Consider the following 22,737-nt stretch of genomic DNA (forward strand, 5'->3'; position numbering starts at 1 on the left):
CCCCCCCATATACACAAAGTAATTAAACACACATACATATATGTAAACTACGGCAAAGTTCTGAGTATGAGTACAAAGTCTGAGTTTGATTACATGAAAGTTACTTTCTCTGATGAGATGGTTGTATTATTCTGGCATGCAAGTTAAAAACAAGTAAAGAATACAACTAAAAACATAGATATTAAACACAATTTCCAATACTAACAACACAGTAAAGAACACAAACATTCTAACATTAAGCTATCCAACATTATAGTGCAGAACAGGCTATTACTACGAACATCAAATGCAACGTTTCTGGAGGGGCTCTGGCCAATTTGTTCTAAATAGTCTAACATGAGGTACATATATCATTACGTCAAATTGTATATTCCATTGATTCAACAGCACTCAATAATAAACCCTGTGTGCAGGTTTGGTATAAAATTACCCTCCAATATTTGTAGCCGTAAAAGCCGCCGCACTTAAGGAACATGGAATAGCCCAGCTGCAGATACATGTTAATCACATATAAGAGCGTGAATAAATGTACGCTGGGCTAATTTGCCCTACGAAGTAAGAGCATTTTGGATGGTGAAGGAATTGTTATGGTTACCTTTGTCAGGCACCAGATAATCTACATCATCTTTCTTCACATTCCCAGCTGCAATAAGACAGAATATAACTATTAAATTATTATTACCTTTAGAATGCCTCTTGATGATGTTGAGTAGTTGAGTTGTTTAGTTGTTATTTATAAATATCTACAAGTATCATGTACAACACACGTACACATGCCAATAGCCAGAGCTGTATTATACGTTTTGTGCCGTCTGTTACCAAATATAGGTCATTTGGAAGAAAATGTTATTGAATGTTTGTTTTGGGGCTGAGGGTGGGGGGGGGACAGGGGAGGAGCTTGCTCTTCCCCCATGGCTATGGACCTTCACTATATATCCATGATACTACCCACATATTCACACATTAATTCAACACATTAATTCACACATGAATACTACTGCAAGTGTATAGTCCAGAGTGTGAGTACAAAGCACTGAGAACAAGTACAAAGCATGAGTTCCAGTACATGAAAATTGCTTTTTCTAAGTACAAGTATAAGTACAAGAATGAGTACAAAGTCATGAGTACAAAAAATGTACTCCAGTATGAACAGTTGGACTAAGAATACACGAACACCTGATGATCGATGATCTATGATGAATATTTAACTTGACCCTGCCGTGGACAAGTGTGATACAAAGCAGTAAGCTATACCACATTTAAGTGCAGTACAAACTTTTACTACAAATTATAAGGATATATAAGATTGGTGTTTGAATAAATATATACAAGTACTTTCTCTGAGTACAAGTAAACAAAATGTACCCAAGTACTGATCTGACTTGAGTATGAAAACAGACTCGAGTACTCCAATTCTGCTAGACACACATCATAAGTGCAAAATATGGGTACCACACATTTGAGTACAAAGCACACGCTAGGGCTTGAATTAACCAATGGCAACCGCTGTAAGTTAAATTGCTTCCCATTTCACTTGCCCTACTGTCCATCCACTACCGACGACAACAACTGCAGAACAAGATGTTCCTTCATAAGGATCTTGATCATTAACCATGAACTTATTGATGGGATGTCTGACTATTTATAATATACGAGAATCAAACAAGGAAAAAGTAATACATTTCTGTTATTCTGTACTTTTTTCTACTCCCTTGGCAAAAAACTCTCAGATATTAAAAATTACCTTGTTGCTCTTTAGTTTGAAAGATGATTGCAGTGGGGCCCTGGCATTTCAATGAAAATTAAAAGCAAAATCTAACTTGAAAAAAAGAAACAATTGCCTTGGCCTGACCAACCCTTCATTTCAGCTGTGACATAAATATATGGATGGTTTATATGTGCATGTACAAACACACATGGGCACACCCAGATATAAATAATGACTTATAATTATCTGTGTATATGGGTGTAGTACAGCTATTAAACAGGATGTTACTTTACCTGTTCGTTTAAGGTGTTTGGCTGCTTCAAGGAGGGAGACATATTCATAGTCTTCATCCGCACTATTCTCTGTAGGTTGAACAAAATGTACAATATTATAGCCACAACAGACACTGAATATATGGAAATGTGCAATAATAAACCAATAACACACAACAAATGTCTTATTAGGTCTCATGGACCTTTGCAATCAGTGCTTGTTAACAATTGTTTATACCTTTTTTCATTATTGTTACAAACTGATGAGTCTTCTTCAGTAGGCTAGCAATATAAATAATGTTTGTCAGTGGATGCATTATAATTATCCAAAAGAAAATCCTTTGGAATTACAGGAGAAACATAAATGTGGCACCCAAACCTCCCAAAGGCAAATATTGATTATTGTTATTTACAGAGACTTGTAAGCAATCTACTATCATCAAATGAGGAACAATTTTCCAAAATGTGTCAAAATGCTGAGATACATAACAGAAATACATTTAAGGAAAAGAGCAAAATACCCTTCAGGAGCATGTCTGGGAGATGGTTTATGACAAACCTTGCAACAATGTTACTTCCAAAGTTCATTCATTGACAACTGTGAGCATAGCATTTTGTTTATGGAATTCATCTAAACCATTGAATATTTCGGGAATATAAAAACCCTAGCTTCTGTAACATTGAATAATATTTATCTTAGTAAACCACAATTATACTAGTTGATTATGATCTGGTTGATTAGAGAGAAGACAAATATCATTCAGTGCCAGCATTCACTATTGATAACCAACCAATCAAATGTCCTTAAAAGTTAGTTATTTCCATTGATTAACAAGAAAGCACCTCATAGTCAATAAAAACACACAAAAAGTACTCCACTGAAGCAATCTACATGAAAATGATTAGATATGATGAATACTTGAAATAGGTTAAGCTCTTTCTGATAATAAAGCTGAAAAGGACAGAAATACCAACCGCAATCGCCTTCAGTCGGAGAAAACAGGTCCAGGTGTTTATTCTCTTCTTTCAGTCTGAGCTCAATGCAGTCACTATCATTGATCTATGAAGTCATGATACAAAAGCAATATACAATTAAACATGCAATAAAACTCATAAACAGAGTACCCTGTTTAGTGGAAAGGGTTGGTGGGAGGTGTGTTGGAGGGTGGGGGTGGGTGGCATTTCATTGGTACTGGTGCTGCCATTGCTGAATATTAAGGTTAATACATATGGATCCATTTATAAGGGCATAATAGAAATAACAGAAGCCCCTCCCATCAGTGTGTGATGTTATTGCATGTCAGGCATCATAACAACGATGGGATTACTTATGCTGACAGAATGAGAATTGATTAATCCTTGATTATGATGCAATATACAGGTTATCCAACATCCATAAAAGAACACCGAACTAAAATATCTCATTTAGTTTATAACAAAATCAGAATTGGATAAGCAATTTTTACCTTGTTAGTAAGAATCTTACAGCAATTTTTTTATTTTGAAATTCTTGTCTCAAGTTATCCAGACTTCAATGTCATAATTGAGTTACAGACCTGAATTAGTTGTGATGGTATGGAGTATAGATAATTTCTCTTATGAAAATTATCAACTCAAAAGCATTTACAGGGAAGCAGGACACTTCGCCCAACAACCATTTCGCCCAACTGCCATTTCGCCCAACCTTACCATTTCGCCCAACCAGCCTGGTCATTTCGCCCAACCAGCCTGGTCATTTCGCCCAACCAGCCTAGTGATGATGGTTGGGCGAAATGACCATGCTGGTTGGGCAAAATGACCAGACTGGTTGGGCGAAATGACCAGGCTGGTTGGGCGAAATGGCAGTTGGGCGAAATGGTTGTTGGGCAAAGTGACTAGAAAGCATTTACAGCATTTCATAAAACAATATTTGTAACATTTCTAAGATTATCAACTCAATAACATTTATTCATACCTTGTAGTTAGAAAGCAGGTTGAGTTTTCTCCAACCATCCTTGTCTGTTGTATTCTCCTCATTGGTCAGTATGTGACTGACACCTTTCTGTGGATGCCATACTACATGTAAGAAAAGTGGCAAGGAAATATATTTCATCCCTCAATCATGTAGGGTCACACAATGTTACATGTTTTGTTGCTGCTCATATCCAAACAATGTCACATTGATTGATACTGATTGTTATATTGATCCATATTAATCGACTGTTGTATTGATTCATACTGCTTTAATTGTTAATTGTAATCAATACTGAATGATTGTTATATTGATCCATACTAATTGACTGTTATTTTGATCTATTCTGATTAACTGTTGTATTGATCCATACTAATTGACTGTTATTTTGATCTATACTGATTAATTGTTATATTGATCCATACTGATTGGTTGTCACATTGATCTATGATGAATGATTGTTATATTGATCCATACTAAGTGACTGTTATTTTGATCTACTCTGATTAACTGTTGTATTGATCCATACTAATTGACTGTTATTTTGATCTATACTGATTAATTGTTATATTGATCCATACTGATTGGTTGTCACATTGATCTTTGATGAATGATTGTTATATTGATCAATACTAATTGACTGTTATTTTGATCTATTCTCATTAACTGTTATTTTGATCTAGACTGATTAATTGTATATTGATCCATACTAATTGACTGTTATTTTGATCTATTCTCATTAACTGTTATTTTGATCTATACTGATTAATTGTTATATTGATCCATACTAATTGACTGTTATTTTGATCTATTCTCATTAACTGTTATATTGATCCATACTAATTGACTGTTATTTTGATCTAGACTGATTAATTGTATATTGATCCATACTAATTGACTGTTATTTTGATCTATTCTCATTAACTGTTATTTTGATCTATACTGATTAATTGTTATATTGATCCATACTAATTGACTGTTATTTTGATCTATTCTCATTAACTGTTATATTGATCCATACTAATTGACTGTTATTTTGATCTATACTGATTAATTGTTATATTGATCCATACTGATTGGTTGTCACATTGATCTATGATGAATGATTGTTATATTGATCCATACTAATTGACTGTTATTTTGATCTATTCTCATTAACTGTTATTTTGATCTATACTGATTAATTGTTATATTGATCCATACTGATTGGTTGTCACATTGATCTATGATGAATGATTGTTATATTGATCCATACTAATTGACTGTTATTTTGATCTTTACTGTATTGATCCATACTGATTGGTTATAACATTAATCAATACTGATTGATTGTTATTGATTGATACTGACTGTTTGTCATAAACTTTTGATTGGATGTTGACTTACCAAGATCAAAGTATTCTGGGAGTGGATGCTTTGAGTAGATCTGGTTCATATAAAAATGATCCAATATTTTGCTTTTCACTTGACTGATTGTATCCACACTTACAAATCTTATCTGTACCAGTCTTTCCTGTTTCACTTTGAAGAGAACTTGCACAATCTGCAATGTAAATTATAAACTTTTTAATAATGTTTGATTAATTTGTTAATTACCGTATAATAAAGAAGTTCAATTAACCATGTTCACTGTCAAAATACCTCCCTTTTATTATTGTAGTACATTTCCTTTGGAATGGAGAAAGTGAAAATGATGATAACAATGCAATAGTTGTCACATATTGAGCTGTGTACAGGCAAGTTGTTTCTGTTATTTTTTTTTAATTTATAGTTATTCAGGGAATAATTTCTTCACTATCACATCACAAAAAGCAGAATTATTGTCAACATGCTATGTAAATTCAAGCTAGATAGCAGCTCTTTACACAGAAGCATAGTATTATGTAAATCAGGGGTGGGCAACATTTTTGGATGAATGGGCCAGATATAAGGAGTGAAAAATTGACTGGGCCGCACCTAGCCAACGACCTACTGTTGATTTCAAACCTTTCAAGCAATAGGTGTGTGTACTTAATTTGTATTCACAAAAACATAATGTCAATACAGTACAGTTGATAATTAATGGAGATAATAGGCCTACCTTACAGCATCATTAGTGCTGATAAATTCTAAGCAGCTAGCTCATTTTTGGTGATGATGTAAAATAGATTGATATATTTCTTTTACTTGAGACATCTCAAGGGCCGCAAAAAAAATCACTGGCGGGCCACGTGTGGCCTGCGGGCCGTAGGTTGCCCACCCCTGATGTAAATGAAAGCTAACAGCTCTTTACACAGAAGAATAGTATTATGTAAATTCAAGCTATATAGCAGATCTTTAAAAACAGAAAAAGAAATCTTGAAATTACCATTTCATGGAATGTAACCTGTGATTCCAATAGGTTTTTGTCATTGATTGTGAACTGTGATTTTCCAGTAACAGCATCAATTGGTCCCATCTGAATAGCAAACTTTATAGCATAATTTAGTTCCTGAAGTGCTCTTCCAACCTTATCCTGGTATATTCATAAGCAAAAAAAAAATTATAAAATGTTTAATGATAAACACAATCAATAGCTTTTCGATCATATCATAACATAATAAAGAACATGGGAAAATTTGAAACATGTTTAAAAATCTTACAATTGTCATACTTACTTAATTGCAAATAATGATCAAGTTTTGCTATGAAATGCACCAATACCAAACACCAGAAGGATCATGAGATCATAACATCCTTGACACCAAGATGTGTTTTTGTCTTTGAATTGTTGCTATATTGAATTAGAACATACTACAATTCCATGTATTAAAAAATAATTGAGTTTCAGGAGACCATAACGTCAAATGTTAGGCAGCAGTCATTTTAACTTGACCAATGGTGAAAGTGCTATATGATGACCAACCTTTTAACATTGTTTGCAAGAAGGGAAAGGGTTGAATCGGGGGGGGGGGGGGGTCAGATTTTCATCAAATTTTACCCAGGTGAAAAAGGTAACACTTATGTATAATCCAAGAATGGCTCAGAAAAAGCCTGGGCTATTTGTTGGTTTTAACTGTTCATGTGAAAAGCATACAACATAGAGTATGCCAAGAAGTTTATGCATTTGCATTTGTGCAATGTAACTTTCTTTTCATTTCAAATCCAACTATTTAAAAAGTATTGGCAAATTGCAAACTTTTCAAGGTAGAAATGCAGTAGATAAAATGTACCATGTAATCATAGAGACTAATGAAAAACCAGTTTGAGAGTAGCATCTCATGGAAGGAATCTCCACTGAAATATAGAAAGGAATAAAATACAGTTTATTTAATTTTCAGGTTAATATTCATTATTGACTTTCTATTGCATCTAAAAAGATTAATTGCAATTAAAAGAAGACATTAAACTATCAACACATTATATATCAATTTATGAAAATGAACGTTGATATATTTTATCAGTACACATGTAGATGCCATTCAAAATGCTCATTTAAAAGGAAAAATCTTGGGGGGAGGGGGCAATATTGTCTGAATCAAGAGCATAGGCGTAGGAGCCCAGTTTGATTTGGGGGGCTGTAACGACTTGCCGAAAAATAAAACCAAAATTGTTTGTGCGCTCCGCGCGCATTCAACATGTTGCATAGCATATAGGCATGCATCGTTTATTACATCGCATGCCAAAAACATACAATCTTTTGCCGTGTTCTTACCCTTCCATATTGGTTAGAATTATTGGGGAAGTTGTTACAATAATAATGGTAATATTAATATCAGGTTAACCATTGAAAAACACATTGCAAATTATTTTTCTTTCAGTAGGTGCCCCAAAAATTCCCAGCATATTGCTCGAATTTTCACAAAAATTTTGGGTTGGGGGGCTGCAGCCCCCCCCCCCCCCCAGCCTCTTACGCCTATGATCAAGAGTTAGCCCCAAGTCGTTATATCCTGAATTTCCTCCCACAGAATTCTATTTGATTTAAGAAACATATGAATGTACATTTGCAGTACAGCTGGCAATAACATCATGAATAAGCAGTAATCTAGAAGTGGTCAAATACCTTTCAAATAAATCTTCATAATTGGGTGAGCTTTCTCCCTTAATTTCTTGAATTCTAAGTTTGCTGAGACGCAATAATAGTCTGAATGAGAAAGAAAAATAAACCAGACACTTGTCATTTTTATTAAAAGAGTGAGAAAGAACAGAAAAATGAAAGAAAAAGCTATGAATACTGTGAAAAGTTAGCAGCCAGTAACATTTTTAACAAATTTGGGGCTAATAGGTTGATTTCTTTGCTACCAGCAAAGAAAAAAAGTTTTATTTCACTTACTGCGTTAAAATAAAGTGCTTTTCGTCTAAGACAAGGCACAAGGTGAGATGAGAAGCAATATTAGCTCTGAAATGAGAAAAAGAAAAAAGTTGGAAATTTGCTTTAAATTTATGTAAATTGTCCTCTTATTCCTCTCTATTAATACACTTCTTATCATAACACTCAATACTTCATCAAAATATAAGAAATATAGATACAGAGACACAGCAAAAATGAAATTAAAAAGATTAACTAAAGTAATACATTTATTTAAAAAAAAATGAGCAACTATACTGAATGAATGGTTCATTGAACTTCAATACTTAGGGAAGCCTCACAAATCTAACCGCCGTGTCCAGGCCGGCGGAAATCTCGCACCACTCGCTCATTATGCATGTGCATATTAGTCCCATGGCTGAATGCACACCAGCTGATGGCCAGCCTGAGTAATGAGCACAGCCTCATTACAACACAAGGCTGCTTATTGTTCACAAACAATGAGCAAACTTGGCCAAGTAAGCATATAAACTTTGGCAGTTTTGACAGTCAGTAGACCTGTAATTTTTGTTGCAATTTGCCTTATAAACTTAAATCTGCCAGTACCAAATGTCCGAGATTCAATACTTTAAATAATTCTTGCAAATCTTCCACGTTATCAAACCTCACAAATAAAATATATTGGTTATTTATGAACTATTGTGACGATCAGCTACTTGAAAGTTCGATAAAAAAGCAAATAATTCATTCTAAGAGGCTACTCTTATAATGCATGAAAATCACCATTTACAATGATTGATATAAGAATGTCAACATGCAATGCTTTGATATGTTCATGACTGGTTCAGCAACAACAATCAACAGGAAGGGAATAAAGTATGAAAGAAATAAAGTCCAAAAGACACAGGAAAATGACAAAGTTCTTTGGTAGTTTACAAAACTGACCGTTCAAATGAGACAATAAGTGAGTCTTCTAATGTTCTCAGAACAACTTGTATAAATTGATTGCGGCGGAGAAGCTGGCCGAAGCTGTCCATGGCTCTTATTGTATTCACATCAAAGGCTGTGCACTGTATACAAAACATATCAAGCCACAAGGTATTAATATCAACAACAACAAAATTAACTTTCTATTTTAAACATGAAACATGATGATGGGGTTGTATCACACACAAGTCTGTCACCATGGCTGTAAAACCTACTGTCTTTTAATCACAGTGCTGGAAACTATCAATTGACAGATTTATTGAATGTAACTGCTGCCAAAACAAGATAAATGAAGAGAATCCAATGTTATACCTCTATAGCATACTTGTTTGCTTGGTGTACCTAGACTAATGTTCATTTATCAACGGCCGCTGAAATTGTCGTTGTTGTTAAATCTAAATTGATACTAAATTTATACACCCTTATCCCACCTTTATAAATAGACAAGTATGGCGCATAGAGTGAAGACACAGTATATTTTGAAGAAAACCTAGTCACAAAAATGTTCAAATTACTGTTATGTTGGAAGTAGCTAGTAAATGGGTATAAAATAAGCAAAGTTCTCCTTTCAAATCTAGAAGTAATACATCTAACAGACATTACCTGACTGCTTGTCTTACATGGCTGAATTTGCAAGCCAGCAAAGAGTAAAATCCTTATGTATTCAGAAGGTTCACAGAGGATATTAGTCGGGAGTGATGTTAACGTCTTCTTTATATCTTGTCTTTTTGTAAGATTTGAAAACACTAAATAGAAAAAACAGTAAAACATAATTTGCACGCTTTAGCATTAAAATAACTTTTCTTTCCATTTATTTCTGGCCTTAGTACAAGAAAAACAGATACAAATAGGATGTAACAATAAAGAAAGTATGGTGCGAACATTATACTACATTAATATTGCACCATAAATGTTTTAGTTACATTTATACCATTTACCCAATGTGTCCACCAAGGTACCCACCAATAGTGCTAATAATGGTTCTTAACAGCTGATTGATGTGTGTTTATTACTTGAGCAAAATAAATATCCACATAGCATTGCTGCAGAGTACCATCCATTGTATAGATTACATAGTAACACATAGTAACACATAGTAAGGTATGTACCACCCACCTGCACAGTATGTACCACACACCTAAAGACACTACTGCTATGAACAATTTAATAATATCCATTAATAAATCATCTAAAAATGCCTGGGATTTATGTGAAATACTATCACACTTTCTATAGACTGCACCCTCAGCTGCAATTTAAAGCACTGATTGATAGATTGGATATAGAAATGACTGATTTCAGTATACATAAATGTATGCATTTATGGTAAAATTATTTACAGTCTCCACACTTAGAAGACCGACAGAGCAACTAACAGAAATTGGAATGAAGACATAATTAATGTAATAACTAAGTCACAATGACTATATAAAGGATTGGAAAAATCAAGACATTTTGTATATTTTGAAAATGTATCAATTTTTGTGGACACTTACATGTTTTCATCTCCTGTTGGTACTGGTTTTCTACTTTTGATATCTGTGTTTGTAATTGTGCTACTATAGCATCATCTCCTCGTTTCACTTTCAAGAAATACATCATCGGAAAGCACACCAATAAAATCATGATAAGTATCACAGCAATGGATATAACAACATAGATATTATTGCTGCCATAATTCAAATATCCAATGGGTACTTCCAAATTTGCATGCAAAACCTGCAATAACAAGAATTTCAATAATTAGTCACTTTTGAAGAGATCAGCTTACTTCTGAAAACAAACCTTAATTATCAGGAACAATTTGAATAAGTTACGATCGTTTTTTTACTCAAAATTTACTTAAAGAGAGGAAAATGACAACATTAGAATATAATTTATAAGGAATAGGAACACCTAAACAAATTAAATGCAATTTATTTTTCTCTTACTTTATTTTGTAAAGGGTTATTCTGCAGAGAGTACATGGTTATCTGAAAACATATCATTGGTACCTCAGCTTTATCCAGACACATCATACAAAAACCTCTCCTTCATGTCTCTTTAGAATTGTTCTGTTTTTAACTATAATTATCTTTAAAGAGTATTCCGTAGGGTTCTCCATATGATTTCAGAAATGTCATTAATTTGAATCACCTGCAATAATGTATGGGAGGTTCCTATCCAAACAATGTTATTACTGTGCGTCACTTACAATGATATACAGAAGGTTCTTTGTCATACAGTTCAGAAATGTCATGAACGTGCAACACTTTCAATGATGTCATACAGTTTCAGAAATGTCATGAACGTGCAACACTTTCAATGATGTCATACAGTTTCAGAAATGTCATGAACGTGCAACACTTACAATGATGTCATACAGTTTCAGAAAAGTCATGAATGTGCAACACTTACAATGACAAATGGAAGTCTCTTCTCCGTATGATTTCCATTGAGGTCTCCTGCCGGAGGGGAAGCTGATGGAGGTATACACACTACAGCATTGGTAACAAGACTAAGGTTTGTACACTGTTCTGTTCCGACATACACTTTAATATCTTTAGCTTGGCTTCCAAGTGCTAGATCCTTGCCCTTCAGGGAAAAAACAAAAATTGTTGACTGCACTTTGGAGATTATTTTATCATCAATCTCTTTAATAGTTAGTACCTACCTTTATAAACGGCTTCATTTAACCAGTTACGTATCCTCTGCACAGGTGTTTTATTGGACGTTGGGATTGGGTGGGTGACTGGTGAAGGTGCATAACTAGGTGTATGAGGGACAAGTCTTTCAATTTAGTTTGATCCATTGTAACAGTATTATTTTAATCTAAACATTGTATGATGGTTCTGGGCTGTTTTCATCACTTATAATAGGAAACCAAGGGAACAGATCAGACATATCACTGTTACTTCAAATAAAAGTTAAATTTCTGTTCTGTTTAAATAATTATCAAAGTGTATTCTAATTATAGAGGGTACAGTGTTATAGTTTCCTATAAACCAAAAGTTTGAAGCATCAATTCAGGTATTAGGCATCTCAGTTCATATTTGATATCAAGAAATATCAAAAGATTGAAAGAACAAATATTATAAATGTTATTCATAAATGGTAGGTAACAGATTCATCTTCTTACCTTAAGAGTAAGTGTTCCTGTATAATCAGAAACATCATCTTCAAATTTGTCATACTCTGGATCTCTAACATATTCAAATAAATGATCTCCTTTTGACCAATGTCGAAGTTCTTCCACCCCATCCATTAAGAAGCCGATGGAAACATTGTTGGTGACATCATCAATTACAATATCACATACTGGAGCATGGCAGAACATTCGGACATCAGAATCAACTTCACAAGTCTTTCAAATAGAGGGAGAAAAAATAACTTGTCAGTTTCAGATTTAACTCTTATTCAATGTGATAAGCTAGTCTTTAAGAAGAAATAAATAACTGGTCAAATGATGTTCATGAAAGCCTCTCCTCTTAAAATCAGGGCACAGCCAGCTTCTGCACAGCAAATTATTTAATTTGTCACACTGCAACCATTATCTTCTGCTTAAATTAAATATTTAATTAAGTGCCTTTTTCTTTCACTGGGGCCACTCTCCTAAAGCTGATTAAGTAAGCAGGATAATTATTTAAAAGTTGTCAATAAACATAATAATAATATTAATAATAATAATAATAATAAATGCATTTATATAGCGCTAATTTTGTACAAAACATTCAAAAGCGCTTAACAAGGAAAAAGCCAACCAGTCGGGTCAATCAAAATAAGCAAGCTTAAACAGATATGTTTTTAACTTTATCTTGAAAGCATCCAGGGTCAAGGAGTCGATACGCATCAATTCCACCGGAAGTGAATTCCACAACCGAGGTCCTTTGTAGGCAAAAGCCCTATTGCCTAACGTATTATGATTGATACGAGGAACATGCAGGGTGATTTGAGAATGTGAGCGCAAAGAGTAAGATCTAGACTTCACAGAGATCATATCACATAAATACTTAGGTGCAAGACCTTTTAAACATTTAAATACTTGCAAGATTTGTTTAAATTCAATGCGTTGCTGTACAGGTAACCAATGAAGACAGTTTGTTTCACTAGTTTCTCCCTTATTTTCAACATTTCAACAGGCTACTTCATGTCTCTATTAATCTAAAGTGTTTCATATAACAGCTAATGTTAGTATTTTTGCCATCTTTGCTCTGGAAGTTTTAAAGTGATATTCTGGTGGCAGACGATGTAAGACTTATTTAGAAGAGAAAAATATTCTACACTCATAGTTGAAACCCCCCCCTTCTTAACATCTTGTCTCTAACTGGACTGGCTAAAACTCCAATGACTCCAGCAATCGTTTCACAGTAAGGTGTTTTGGGATATCATCATCACAAATATTATTAAAAAGCTTTACTTAGGCTATTATAATTTTCTTTTGATTTATCCTTGAAATTTGATACATTTGGAATGTTTGCTTAGCTGCCAGTGTTTTGTGTAGTTTAAATTAAATTCCAAAATATTTTGTGGAAAATTATTTTCCTTTTGTGGATTTTTAATAAATTGCCGTGATGAAATCATATCCTTCTGCTGTGGTTGATGCATTAACAAGTTATCAGCCACATTTAAAATATTCTCATCTTTGTGATACAAAATGATATGAGGATGCAGTTCTGCAATTTTGCTGAGCAATCAATTGCAGCCACCAGAAAATCCTGTTAAGGCTACAAGACCCATGAAGTGGCTGGAAGAATAATAAAGCACTGGCACCAATTTGTGTCAATCTTGTATGGTAGACAGGAGGACATTGACTAATAATGGATAAGAAAATACATTTGACATATAGAAAGTGTTTTGACTGATAACAATGTTCAATTTTTTGTTTCAGAAACATGTTTATATGTGATTTTACCTCACTGCTAGTTTTTCCATCACAGTAGGATATCATTTCTGGTGTCTGGATAATACTCAATCTTTCTCCTGTTACTGTTATTCTGTTACCTCCCCTGCAAATGGAATTGTAAATAAAAATTAATGCCATATGAATTTCAAATTATTTGAAGCACATCAGATGCACTCAGAATTAAAAATACAAGATAAGGGCATCAGTGTTTTTCTCCCACAGGAAACATGTTTGCAGATGCTTACATTGTCCATCATCAACCAAATAGTAACTTTCATCTATGCAACATCTATACTAGCAGACCCTCATAGCATGTACCCCTACAACAACATCTATGCAAGCAGACCCTCATAGCATGTACCCCTACAACAACATCTATACAAGCAGACCCTCATAGCATGTACCCCTACAACAACATCTATGCAAGCAGACCCTCATTGCATGTACCCCTACAGCATCTATGCAAGCAGACCCTCATAGCATGTACCCCTACAACAACATCTATACAAGCAGACCCTCATAGCATGTACCCCTACAACAACATCTATGCAAGCAGACCCTCATTGCATGTACCCCTACAGCATCTATGCAAGCAGACCCTCATAGCATGTACCCCTACAACAACATCTATACAAGCAGACCCTCATAGCATGTACCCCTACAACAACATCTATGCAAGCAGACCCTCATTGCATGTACCCCTACAACATCTATGCAAGCAGACCCCCATAGCATGTACCCCTACAACAACATCTATGCAAGCAGACCCTCATAGCACATACCCTACAACAACATCTATGCAAGCAGACCCTCATTGCATGTACCCCTACAACATCTATGCAAGCAGACCCCCATAGCATGTACCCCTACAACAACATCTATGCAAGCAGACCCTCATAGCACATACCCTACAACAACATCTATGCAAGCAGACCCTCATAGCATGTACCCCTACAACAACATCTATTCAAGCAGACCCTCATAGCATGTACCCCTACAACAACATCTATGCAAGCAGACCCTCATAGCATGTACCCCTACAACAACATCTATGCAAGCAGACCCTCATTGCATGTACCCCTACAGCATCTATGCAAGCAGACCCTCATAGCATGTACCCCTACAACAACATCTATACAAGCAGACCCTCATAGCATGTACCCCTACAACAACATCTATGCAAGCAGACCCTCATTGCATGTACCCCTACAACATCTATGCAAGCAGACCCCCATAGCATGTACCCCTACAACAACATCTATGCAAGCAGACCCTCATAGCACATACCCTACAACAACATCTATGCAAGCAGACCCTCATAGCATGTACCCCTACAACAACATCTATACAAGCAGACCCTCATAGCATGTACCCCTACAACAACATCTATGCAAGCAGACCCCCATAGCATGTACCCCTACAACATCTATGCAAGCAGACCCTCATTGCATGTACCCCTACAACATCTATGCAAGAAGACCCCCATAGCATGTACCCCTACAACATATATGCAAGCAGACCCTCATAGCACGTACCCTACAACAACATCTATGCAAGCAGACCCTCATAGCATGTACCCCTACAACAACATCTATACAAGCAGACTCTCATAGCATGTACCCCTACAACATCTATGCAAGCAGACCCTCATTGCATGTACCCCTACAACATCTATGCAAGCAGACCCTCATAGCATGTACCCCTACAACATCTATGCAAGCAGACCCTCATTGCCTGTACCCCTACAACATCTATGCAAGCAGACCCTCATAGCATGTACCCCTACAACAACATCTATGCAAGCAGACCCTCATAGCACATACCCTACAACAACATCTATGCAAGCAGACCCTTATAGCACGTACCCTACAACAATATCTATGTAAGCAGACCCTCATAGCATGTACCCCTACAGAAATGACTATATCTAGCATTTTAATTCAAAGATATTTCTTGATGGGGCAAACATGGATATTTTAAATTAGACTCAAGTGGGATAGCCTTCATACCCCATGGGACCCCACAATGTAACACTATAGACTGCATTGTGCCAAGCTGTTCACTAATGCTCATGTGACTGAAAGGGTGAAGGGGGGGGGGGACTGCTCTCCCTCTGGAGCTCCTAGTAAGGTAAGGCTGCCAACCTAATGGCTGCAGAGGTACAGCCAAAGAAAGACAACCACTGTTCTCTTAGTTGCTCTTAATCTATTGTTGTTGAGCACTGTACAACAGTGCTAGGCAGCTTCAGACCAGGCATGCTCTTTAACAGGTTGTATATTGCATATACACATCTGGATCACTCAGTTAATTCCCAATTAAGCCATAAGGGGATTGGAAGTTACAAATCTACAGCATTTTGGGGATGAAAACAGCATACATAACACAAACTTGTGTGGACAGCTGTCTGTTATACAGGATATCTTCATTGAAGTCAAGTTGTGTTAAGGGTTTCTCCTGAAAAATATAACTAATCTTACATGAATAACCATGATGTGTAGAAGCATTTCACCCCAGAGTAAAGATGTGATTGACCAAAGAGGTGACCACTACTATCACTCTTCCTGGTAATTCCTCTACCGCAAAGGATAACAACTCTTTTCAATACACTGCATGACAACAACATAAAATACACATTTATCATAATTACTCTTGCTTCTTCCACTTGGCAAGCCTAACTGAGACAAACTTGAAATCACTCAAACCCCAAATGGTTCACCCAAACCCCAAATGGACCCAAAAGGAGTTGCATGGACACAATCAGTATCAGTTCCCTGATTATGGCCCAAGTAGTGACCAAGTTAGTCAAGTCAATGTTTTCACCTGTACACTGTATGCTGGCTTTTACACCATTGGGCAAAATATTTGAAACAAGAGAAAGCATGTAAACTTACGACACGATGGCTTTCATTGGATTCACACTAGCCACACGTGGATTTGGTCTATAATTAAAATTCTGACTAGCATATCTATGATGACCATCAAACATGACACTTAACTTCTGGACACTGTTGCTAACATTCTTCACATTTTCACACTGAATGTTTGTCGAGTTGATGCTGTGTAAGAAAAAAGGAATAAGTTTCAAGATATATAAAAGGTATTAAATGAGTTACAAAAGCAAAATATTATTCATGGAGATGGGCATCAGCATCTGGTAAGGTGATAACTTTGTTAATTTGCTAATTTGTTTAATCAATAGATATATAAGTTGGTTCTACAAATACCCACTACAAAAAAAAATCAAAATCATCATAGCCACAAATCACTTCATTCTCTACTAGACCTGTGACAGGTAAAAGTACTAATAGGGACGTGTGGATGGGATGGGATGAGGGGTCATGACATTATACTGAAATGTTTCAAAGACAGCTATCTCAAACAGATAGTTTCGTCAACGAGGTAACTAATGAATATACTCACGTTTTTATATGACAAGACTGATTTCCAATATTAACTTCCACCTCTTGACCAGTGTTCAAATGAATCCCTTCAATGTTGATTAAAGTACCACCAGCTGATGGTCCTATTGTAGGTTTGAAAGATGTTATTTTCGGGTCCTGTCCACAAAGGAATAAATGAATAAAATATTTCAATATGAAAGAAGTAACGTTTTGTAATATGCTCGGTGTGGTGAGGCAGGGGCAAGGGCAAGGGCATAGGAACCGGGAGGCTGGGGGGGCGCCAACCCCCAAGTGAAAAATATGGAGGGGCGGAAGTATCATTCCACCCCCCCCGCTTCGCAAGTCAGTAAACCCCTTTTTCATTTCCAAATGAGAAAAAAAATCTCATTGGAGCACCAATTTGCATTTAAGGCCAGGTGGAAATGCAAAATTATATACAAAATGGAGTGGGGGGTTGAAGTGTGCTACATTGCATGTATCCCTACAAAAATATGCAAAACAATTCCAAAGGGGAGGGGGACACCCCCTCCCCATAGACCCCTCCCCATAGAACCCTCCCCCATAGGCCGGCCTTCAGTCTTCAGCCCCCCCCCCACTCAAAAGAACCTTCCTACGCTACTGGGCAGGGGCATTGGTTGATAGGGGAGGAAGAAGGAATGATATTTAAAACATGTTTGACAAGGGTGTTGAGGTTAATTAAATTCATTCCTTACTTTAATGTTCAATCAATAAATGCAACAATCATGGGACACAAAATATATACAAATGACACTCATGATACATGGATGTTGTTTAATATCTTTACATTAAGTTCACTCATTTCTACATTAAACAGTGATAATATCTGGTTCTGACCATGCGAATATACATGCTAGATCATATATAGGTAAAACTTCATGTTGACTAGAAATGCAGATATGTGGTGGTAAGACTTTGTTTAGTTTAGTTTGGTTTCAGTGAAGTTTACTGAATATAAAGTGGATATTTGTTTCTAGGTGAAAAGTCCTTAATATTCGACAAACTGATTTTATTTGTGTTTCTGACGATGAAACTCCTGAACTGATACATGCAAACACTCTCCCTCACACAAGGTCTGGTATCTTCACACAAACAGAAAAATACTAATGAAAGTATATAGAATGTACTCACATTGTAAGAGAACATAACATCCCCCTGTGAAATCCTGTCATCTGTTAATTCTACAGAGACCAATCCCATCTTCACCACTGCTGATCCTGCCATACATGTAACACTGAAATATGGCAAAAGAAAAGTATTGTATAAAGTACTGTATATTAAAAGGAAAAGCAGCAATTAAATATAAAGTTACACTTATCAATACTGAAGGCTTTACAGAGGATGATATCCTTTTTATTGCTGGTTGCAAAAGTGATTATATATTATTAGTCACTGACCAAAGATCCTACTGATACCATGAAGAAATCCTTTTGCTGTCAAGGAGGCATTAGACCCCCCCCCCCTCTTCTGCATATTATAGAGGTTGTTTACATTTATTGATAACACAGTTGAAAAATGGAAAATTACACAAATGTACATTTAAAGTTGGCAACGATAGCACCATTTTGCATCTAAAGCCACACAAAAAATGCCATAAATATGAGATGGGTGATCTCCTCCCCTTAGACCCCTCCTCAGGATGGACATCACCCTACATTTGTACCCCATTCCCAAAACTGGAACTCTAGAAACAGACATGATGCTATCACTGAATATACCTACAAACAATTTACCTACTACATGTGCAGCAGCGTAAACTGATAGCCCCTAAACTACCTTAGTAGTATCGCTAATTCGGACTTACACCACTTCAACTTTCTACTTCAACCGCTCCTCATGACAAGTTTACAACTGCAACATTGATTGCCTTATTTATTGCGATCGAATCATTCTCATCAAGTTGGGAAATGGGTCCTATCCGACTTTATCAATTTATTTTATTGGAAGACTTCGTATTGGAGCCACATTCCTTTATTTCGGGCGATCTAAACTTTTGGTATTTTGTGCAGGATCTCATTTGGCAATATTCATTTAATTGTGTTATGGATGGATCCTATATTTTCTAAATTACCTTATTTCTGTTAAGTTCATTCGCAACAGACCAACGCAGCGGACCAGGGTTTTATCATTGCTGTGCTAGACCAACTGGTGAGTAATAATTTCATTCTAATTTAGTTACACTACCAAAACATGAACCATCTCTGTCATAAGTATTCAACCACTCAATATACTGTTACACACAATGAAATGAACTTTCTCACCTTTTCCCAACTTTGTACTGGTCTTCATAACGTCCATGATCACACAAAACATCAGCTAGTGTGACTCTTCCAATATCTGAAAATCTCTGGCCCAGGTCAGTGCCATCAATTTGAACCATGGTCCCTCCTTCCATTGGGCCACTAGTTGGTTCAATCTAACAAATGATGAGATGGAATTGTGTCAAAGATACTCATTAGTAAATATAACTAAAACTCCAACATTTTGTGGTCACCATGCCCACTGAAGCGTTGTCTTCTGCCTCAACTATAAGGATTAGATAACTATCGAAACATGTCAAACTTCTCTACAAAAGCAGTATAAAGGGAAAGATTCTTATGATCTGTACACATAGAATAACCATGAATCCTCAATTTCAGACAAGGCAGGTACAGATCCAGGGGAGTGTGGGTGTGTTAACCTTTCCCCCCCCCTCCAACCTGCCCTCAACTTTACACAAATGTTCAAAGTATTTCAAAATTAGTACAACCTAAGGTTAGATTAAATCCTAACTATAGTCTCGAATTACACCCTACATATGATTCAGAATGTAATATTTGTTGTTGCAGGTCCCTCCTACATGGGAGTTGGCTTCCAGCACTGGTTCACATCTCCTGCTTTATAAAATCTGTCCCTGTCAGGTGTAGGACTTTGGGAAAGTAGTTGTAGGTTTAAAGCTGTTTTGTGTACATAATACAATAATTGTGTTAATATCTTGTTAATTTATTTACAAGATAAACAAGTTGTTATTTGACTATTACCAATGTGATCTGAGGCCGAGCTGTACACACTTTCTGTATTCCTTGGTTGCAGTTTTCTCTGACAGCACATAATGACTGTGATGAACACCAAATACACATTAAGACAGAAGGAGTGGTTATGTCGGATAAACAGCGACTGCAATCTGGTCTGTCCACAGAACATTTGTAAAGAACCACTGTTGGAAAGGGAAATACACATTACACCAATGAAAGGAATTAAAAGCTAAGAACAGAAAAAAACCAAGAGCAAATTTTCCCTCTGGAATGAAGGATATTAAATGCAATATTCCAAGTTAGGTAGGAGGACTGATTTGCATTAACTTTATTTCTTTCACAAAGAGGGTAAATTTAATATTACAAATATGAACATTTTCCTTTTGGATGTGATTGATACTAGTACGATAGTGTAGAAGCAGTAAGTGTTGTAGGTTTATTCAAGCTACAAACATTAAGTACTCGATACTTAAAGTTCATCTGAAGACAAATAAATTGGGCAAGTGTCTGACCTTGGTCAATTAAAATCAGACTGTGGGAGAAGTCTGCAGAGACTTGATAGAATGCCAACATTTGGCATGAACCCAAATTAAATACTGATTTAATTATTAACAAGTATGTAATTATTTGTCAATTACTTTGTAAGTTGAAAGACCACTTGGAATGAAATGGATGAATTACTCCACCAAGCCAGAGTGACAAGCCTCTTGGTGGTTATTTGCCAAAATGATACATATCCAAGAAGCTAAACTCCAACAGGAATGTTTTGGGAACTGTTTTAATATACTACACATAGTACAATGGCACAAGCTTGATATTATTAGCACAGATATCACAGATCAATTGGTTTTCAAGAATCAAATTTCTTTGACATGATTTGACTTTTGACCTCCACCTAAGAATACATGTAGATTTGTTGTATGTCATAAACAACTTAACTCTTGAGATATGCCTTTAATATTATAAAACAAAATTACCTCTGCTTACCACACAAATAACATTTAACCTAACCACAAAGGGCCCTTGCACTTCTTATTGTTCAGTAAATACAAAACCAGTTTTATGATAGCCAACATCCCTCTTCTTGAAATATTATGTTTACAAGGTGATTGATGTTCTGACTGCTTTTTGACCCAAAATTCTCTTAGTCATTCTCAAAAATAGAGTTTTGCATAAATCCTACCAACAATGTAAGTTCTCTAATTAATGACTCATAAATTTCTAATGTACACGTCAAGGAAAATATCCTCTAAACAGTTGTACAACATTTAAAATTGTAACACTTTGACCTCTGCTGCCTTAAATGACATTTGATGGCCATAAACAATAAGGAACTTGTAATCATTAGGATAGTGTCACATGATGGTCAGACATTTCTAAAAATACACTTTCATACTGATATTGTGTTTAAAACAAAACTGTTAGAAAACTGCTTATCCACTAGAGAGCCTGTGTAAGAGAATGTGTAAAAGTAAGTTGGCCTGACGTTTCAATCCTAGCAGGATCTTCAAAGGCTTAACAAATATTGCTAATTGATATTGTGTTTGTAAGAATTCCTGGTTTTGACAGTTTTAAGTTAATGAACCTACTCCTGACTCCTCTTCCTTATGGAATGCTTATATTAGTATGATATTTGTCAATATTCTCTCTCTTGAGATATGTTAATTAAAAATAAGATAATAGAACTTATCCTGTTATGTCACATGATGCCTTTCAAATCAAACTCTCTCTTAACAAAGAAAAAAGTTTGGAAATAAGATGTTTGTCCCTCCATTAATCAGTAAAGATATCAAGTTACAATTAAGCATAATGACAGCTTCATAGGTAAACATACCATTATTGGTCCCATCAATGTATACCTCCCTCTCTTTCCATCTAAGGTTCAGAGATGCATTAACTGTCTGTTCTTCTGCTGTGTATGGGTACTGCAAAAAAAGGACATAAACATCTTACTTGTAACATAAATTCAGTACACTAAATCTTTCAAATTATTTGACTACAATTCAAAACATTGTGGCATTTATATACACCTCAAGGCAGGGGTTTAGGCAGCCAGCCATCTTTTGCGTGGTCGGTTTTTTAAAATAACTGCTTATTTTTCTGTGCACGGCTTGCAAGCTATATATGAAGCTGAGCAAAGTTTCCCAAGTTTTCAGTACAGAGTACGCAAATTTACAGAATTACAGAAATGAGACAACGAAGTCAATATTGTTTTGTTTTTTCTCTTTTTTTGTTTC

General features: G+C 35.6%; 1 protein-coding gene across 9 annotated transcripts in view; it reads right to left on the reverse strand.

Moving 5' to 3' along the window:
* LOC139961176 (plexin-B-like) overlaps positions 1 to 22,737 on the reverse strand; it is a 71,560-nt gene that overhangs the window by 11,499 nt on the left and 37,324 nt on the right. For all 9 annotated transcript variants that reach the window (XR_011790779.1, XR_011790778.1, XM_071960161.1 and 6 more), the window contains 21 exons: positions 22,335 to 22,425; positions 20,507 to 20,682; positions 19,748 to 19,902; positions 18,618 to 18,720; positions 17,488 to 17,624; positions 16,959 to 17,123; positions 14,077 to 14,170; positions 12,304 to 12,528; positions 11,583 to 11,759; positions 10,682 to 10,904; positions 9,789 to 9,931; positions 9,144 to 9,268; positions 8,223 to 8,288; positions 7,953 to 8,033; positions 7,123 to 7,186; positions 6,279 to 6,425; positions 5,318 to 5,474; positions 3,935 to 4,035; positions 2,956 to 3,040; positions 2,002 to 2,070; positions 596 to 643 (listed from right to left, as the gene is read on the reverse strand). Coding sequence is in view for 7 of the 9 variants with exons in the window: in XM_071960161.1 (XP_071816262.1) it covers positions 596 to 643; positions 2,002 to 2,070; positions 2,956 to 3,040; positions 3,935 to 4,035; positions 5,318 to 5,474; positions 6,279 to 6,425; positions 7,123 to 7,186; positions 7,953 to 8,033; positions 8,223 to 8,288; positions 9,144 to 9,268; positions 9,789 to 9,931; positions 10,682 to 10,904; positions 11,583 to 11,759; positions 12,304 to 12,528; positions 14,077 to 14,170; positions 16,959 to 17,123; positions 17,488 to 17,624; positions 18,618 to 18,720; positions 19,748 to 19,902; positions 20,507 to 20,682; positions 22,335 to 22,425 (2,632 nt within the window). In the remaining 2 variants the exon portion in view is untranslated. The remainder of the gene's footprint in view (positions 1 to 595; positions 644 to 2,001; positions 2,071 to 2,955; positions 3,041 to 3,934; positions 4,036 to 5,317; positions 5,475 to 6,278; positions 6,426 to 7,122; positions 7,187 to 7,952; positions 8,034 to 8,222; positions 8,289 to 9,143; positions 9,269 to 9,788; positions 9,932 to 10,681; positions 10,905 to 11,582; positions 11,760 to 12,303; positions 12,529 to 14,076; positions 14,171 to 16,958; positions 17,124 to 17,487; positions 17,625 to 18,617; positions 18,721 to 19,747; positions 19,903 to 20,506; positions 20,683 to 22,334; positions 22,426 to 22,737) is intronic.

Source organism: Apostichopus japonicus, chromosome 20 (assembly GCF_037975245.1).
Source record: "Apostichopus japonicus isolate 1M-3 chromosome 20, ASM3797524v1, whole genome shotgun sequence".
Taxonomy (NCBI): Eukaryota; Metazoa; Echinodermata; class Holothuroidea; order Aspidochirotida; family Stichopodidae; genus Apostichopus; species Apostichopus japonicus.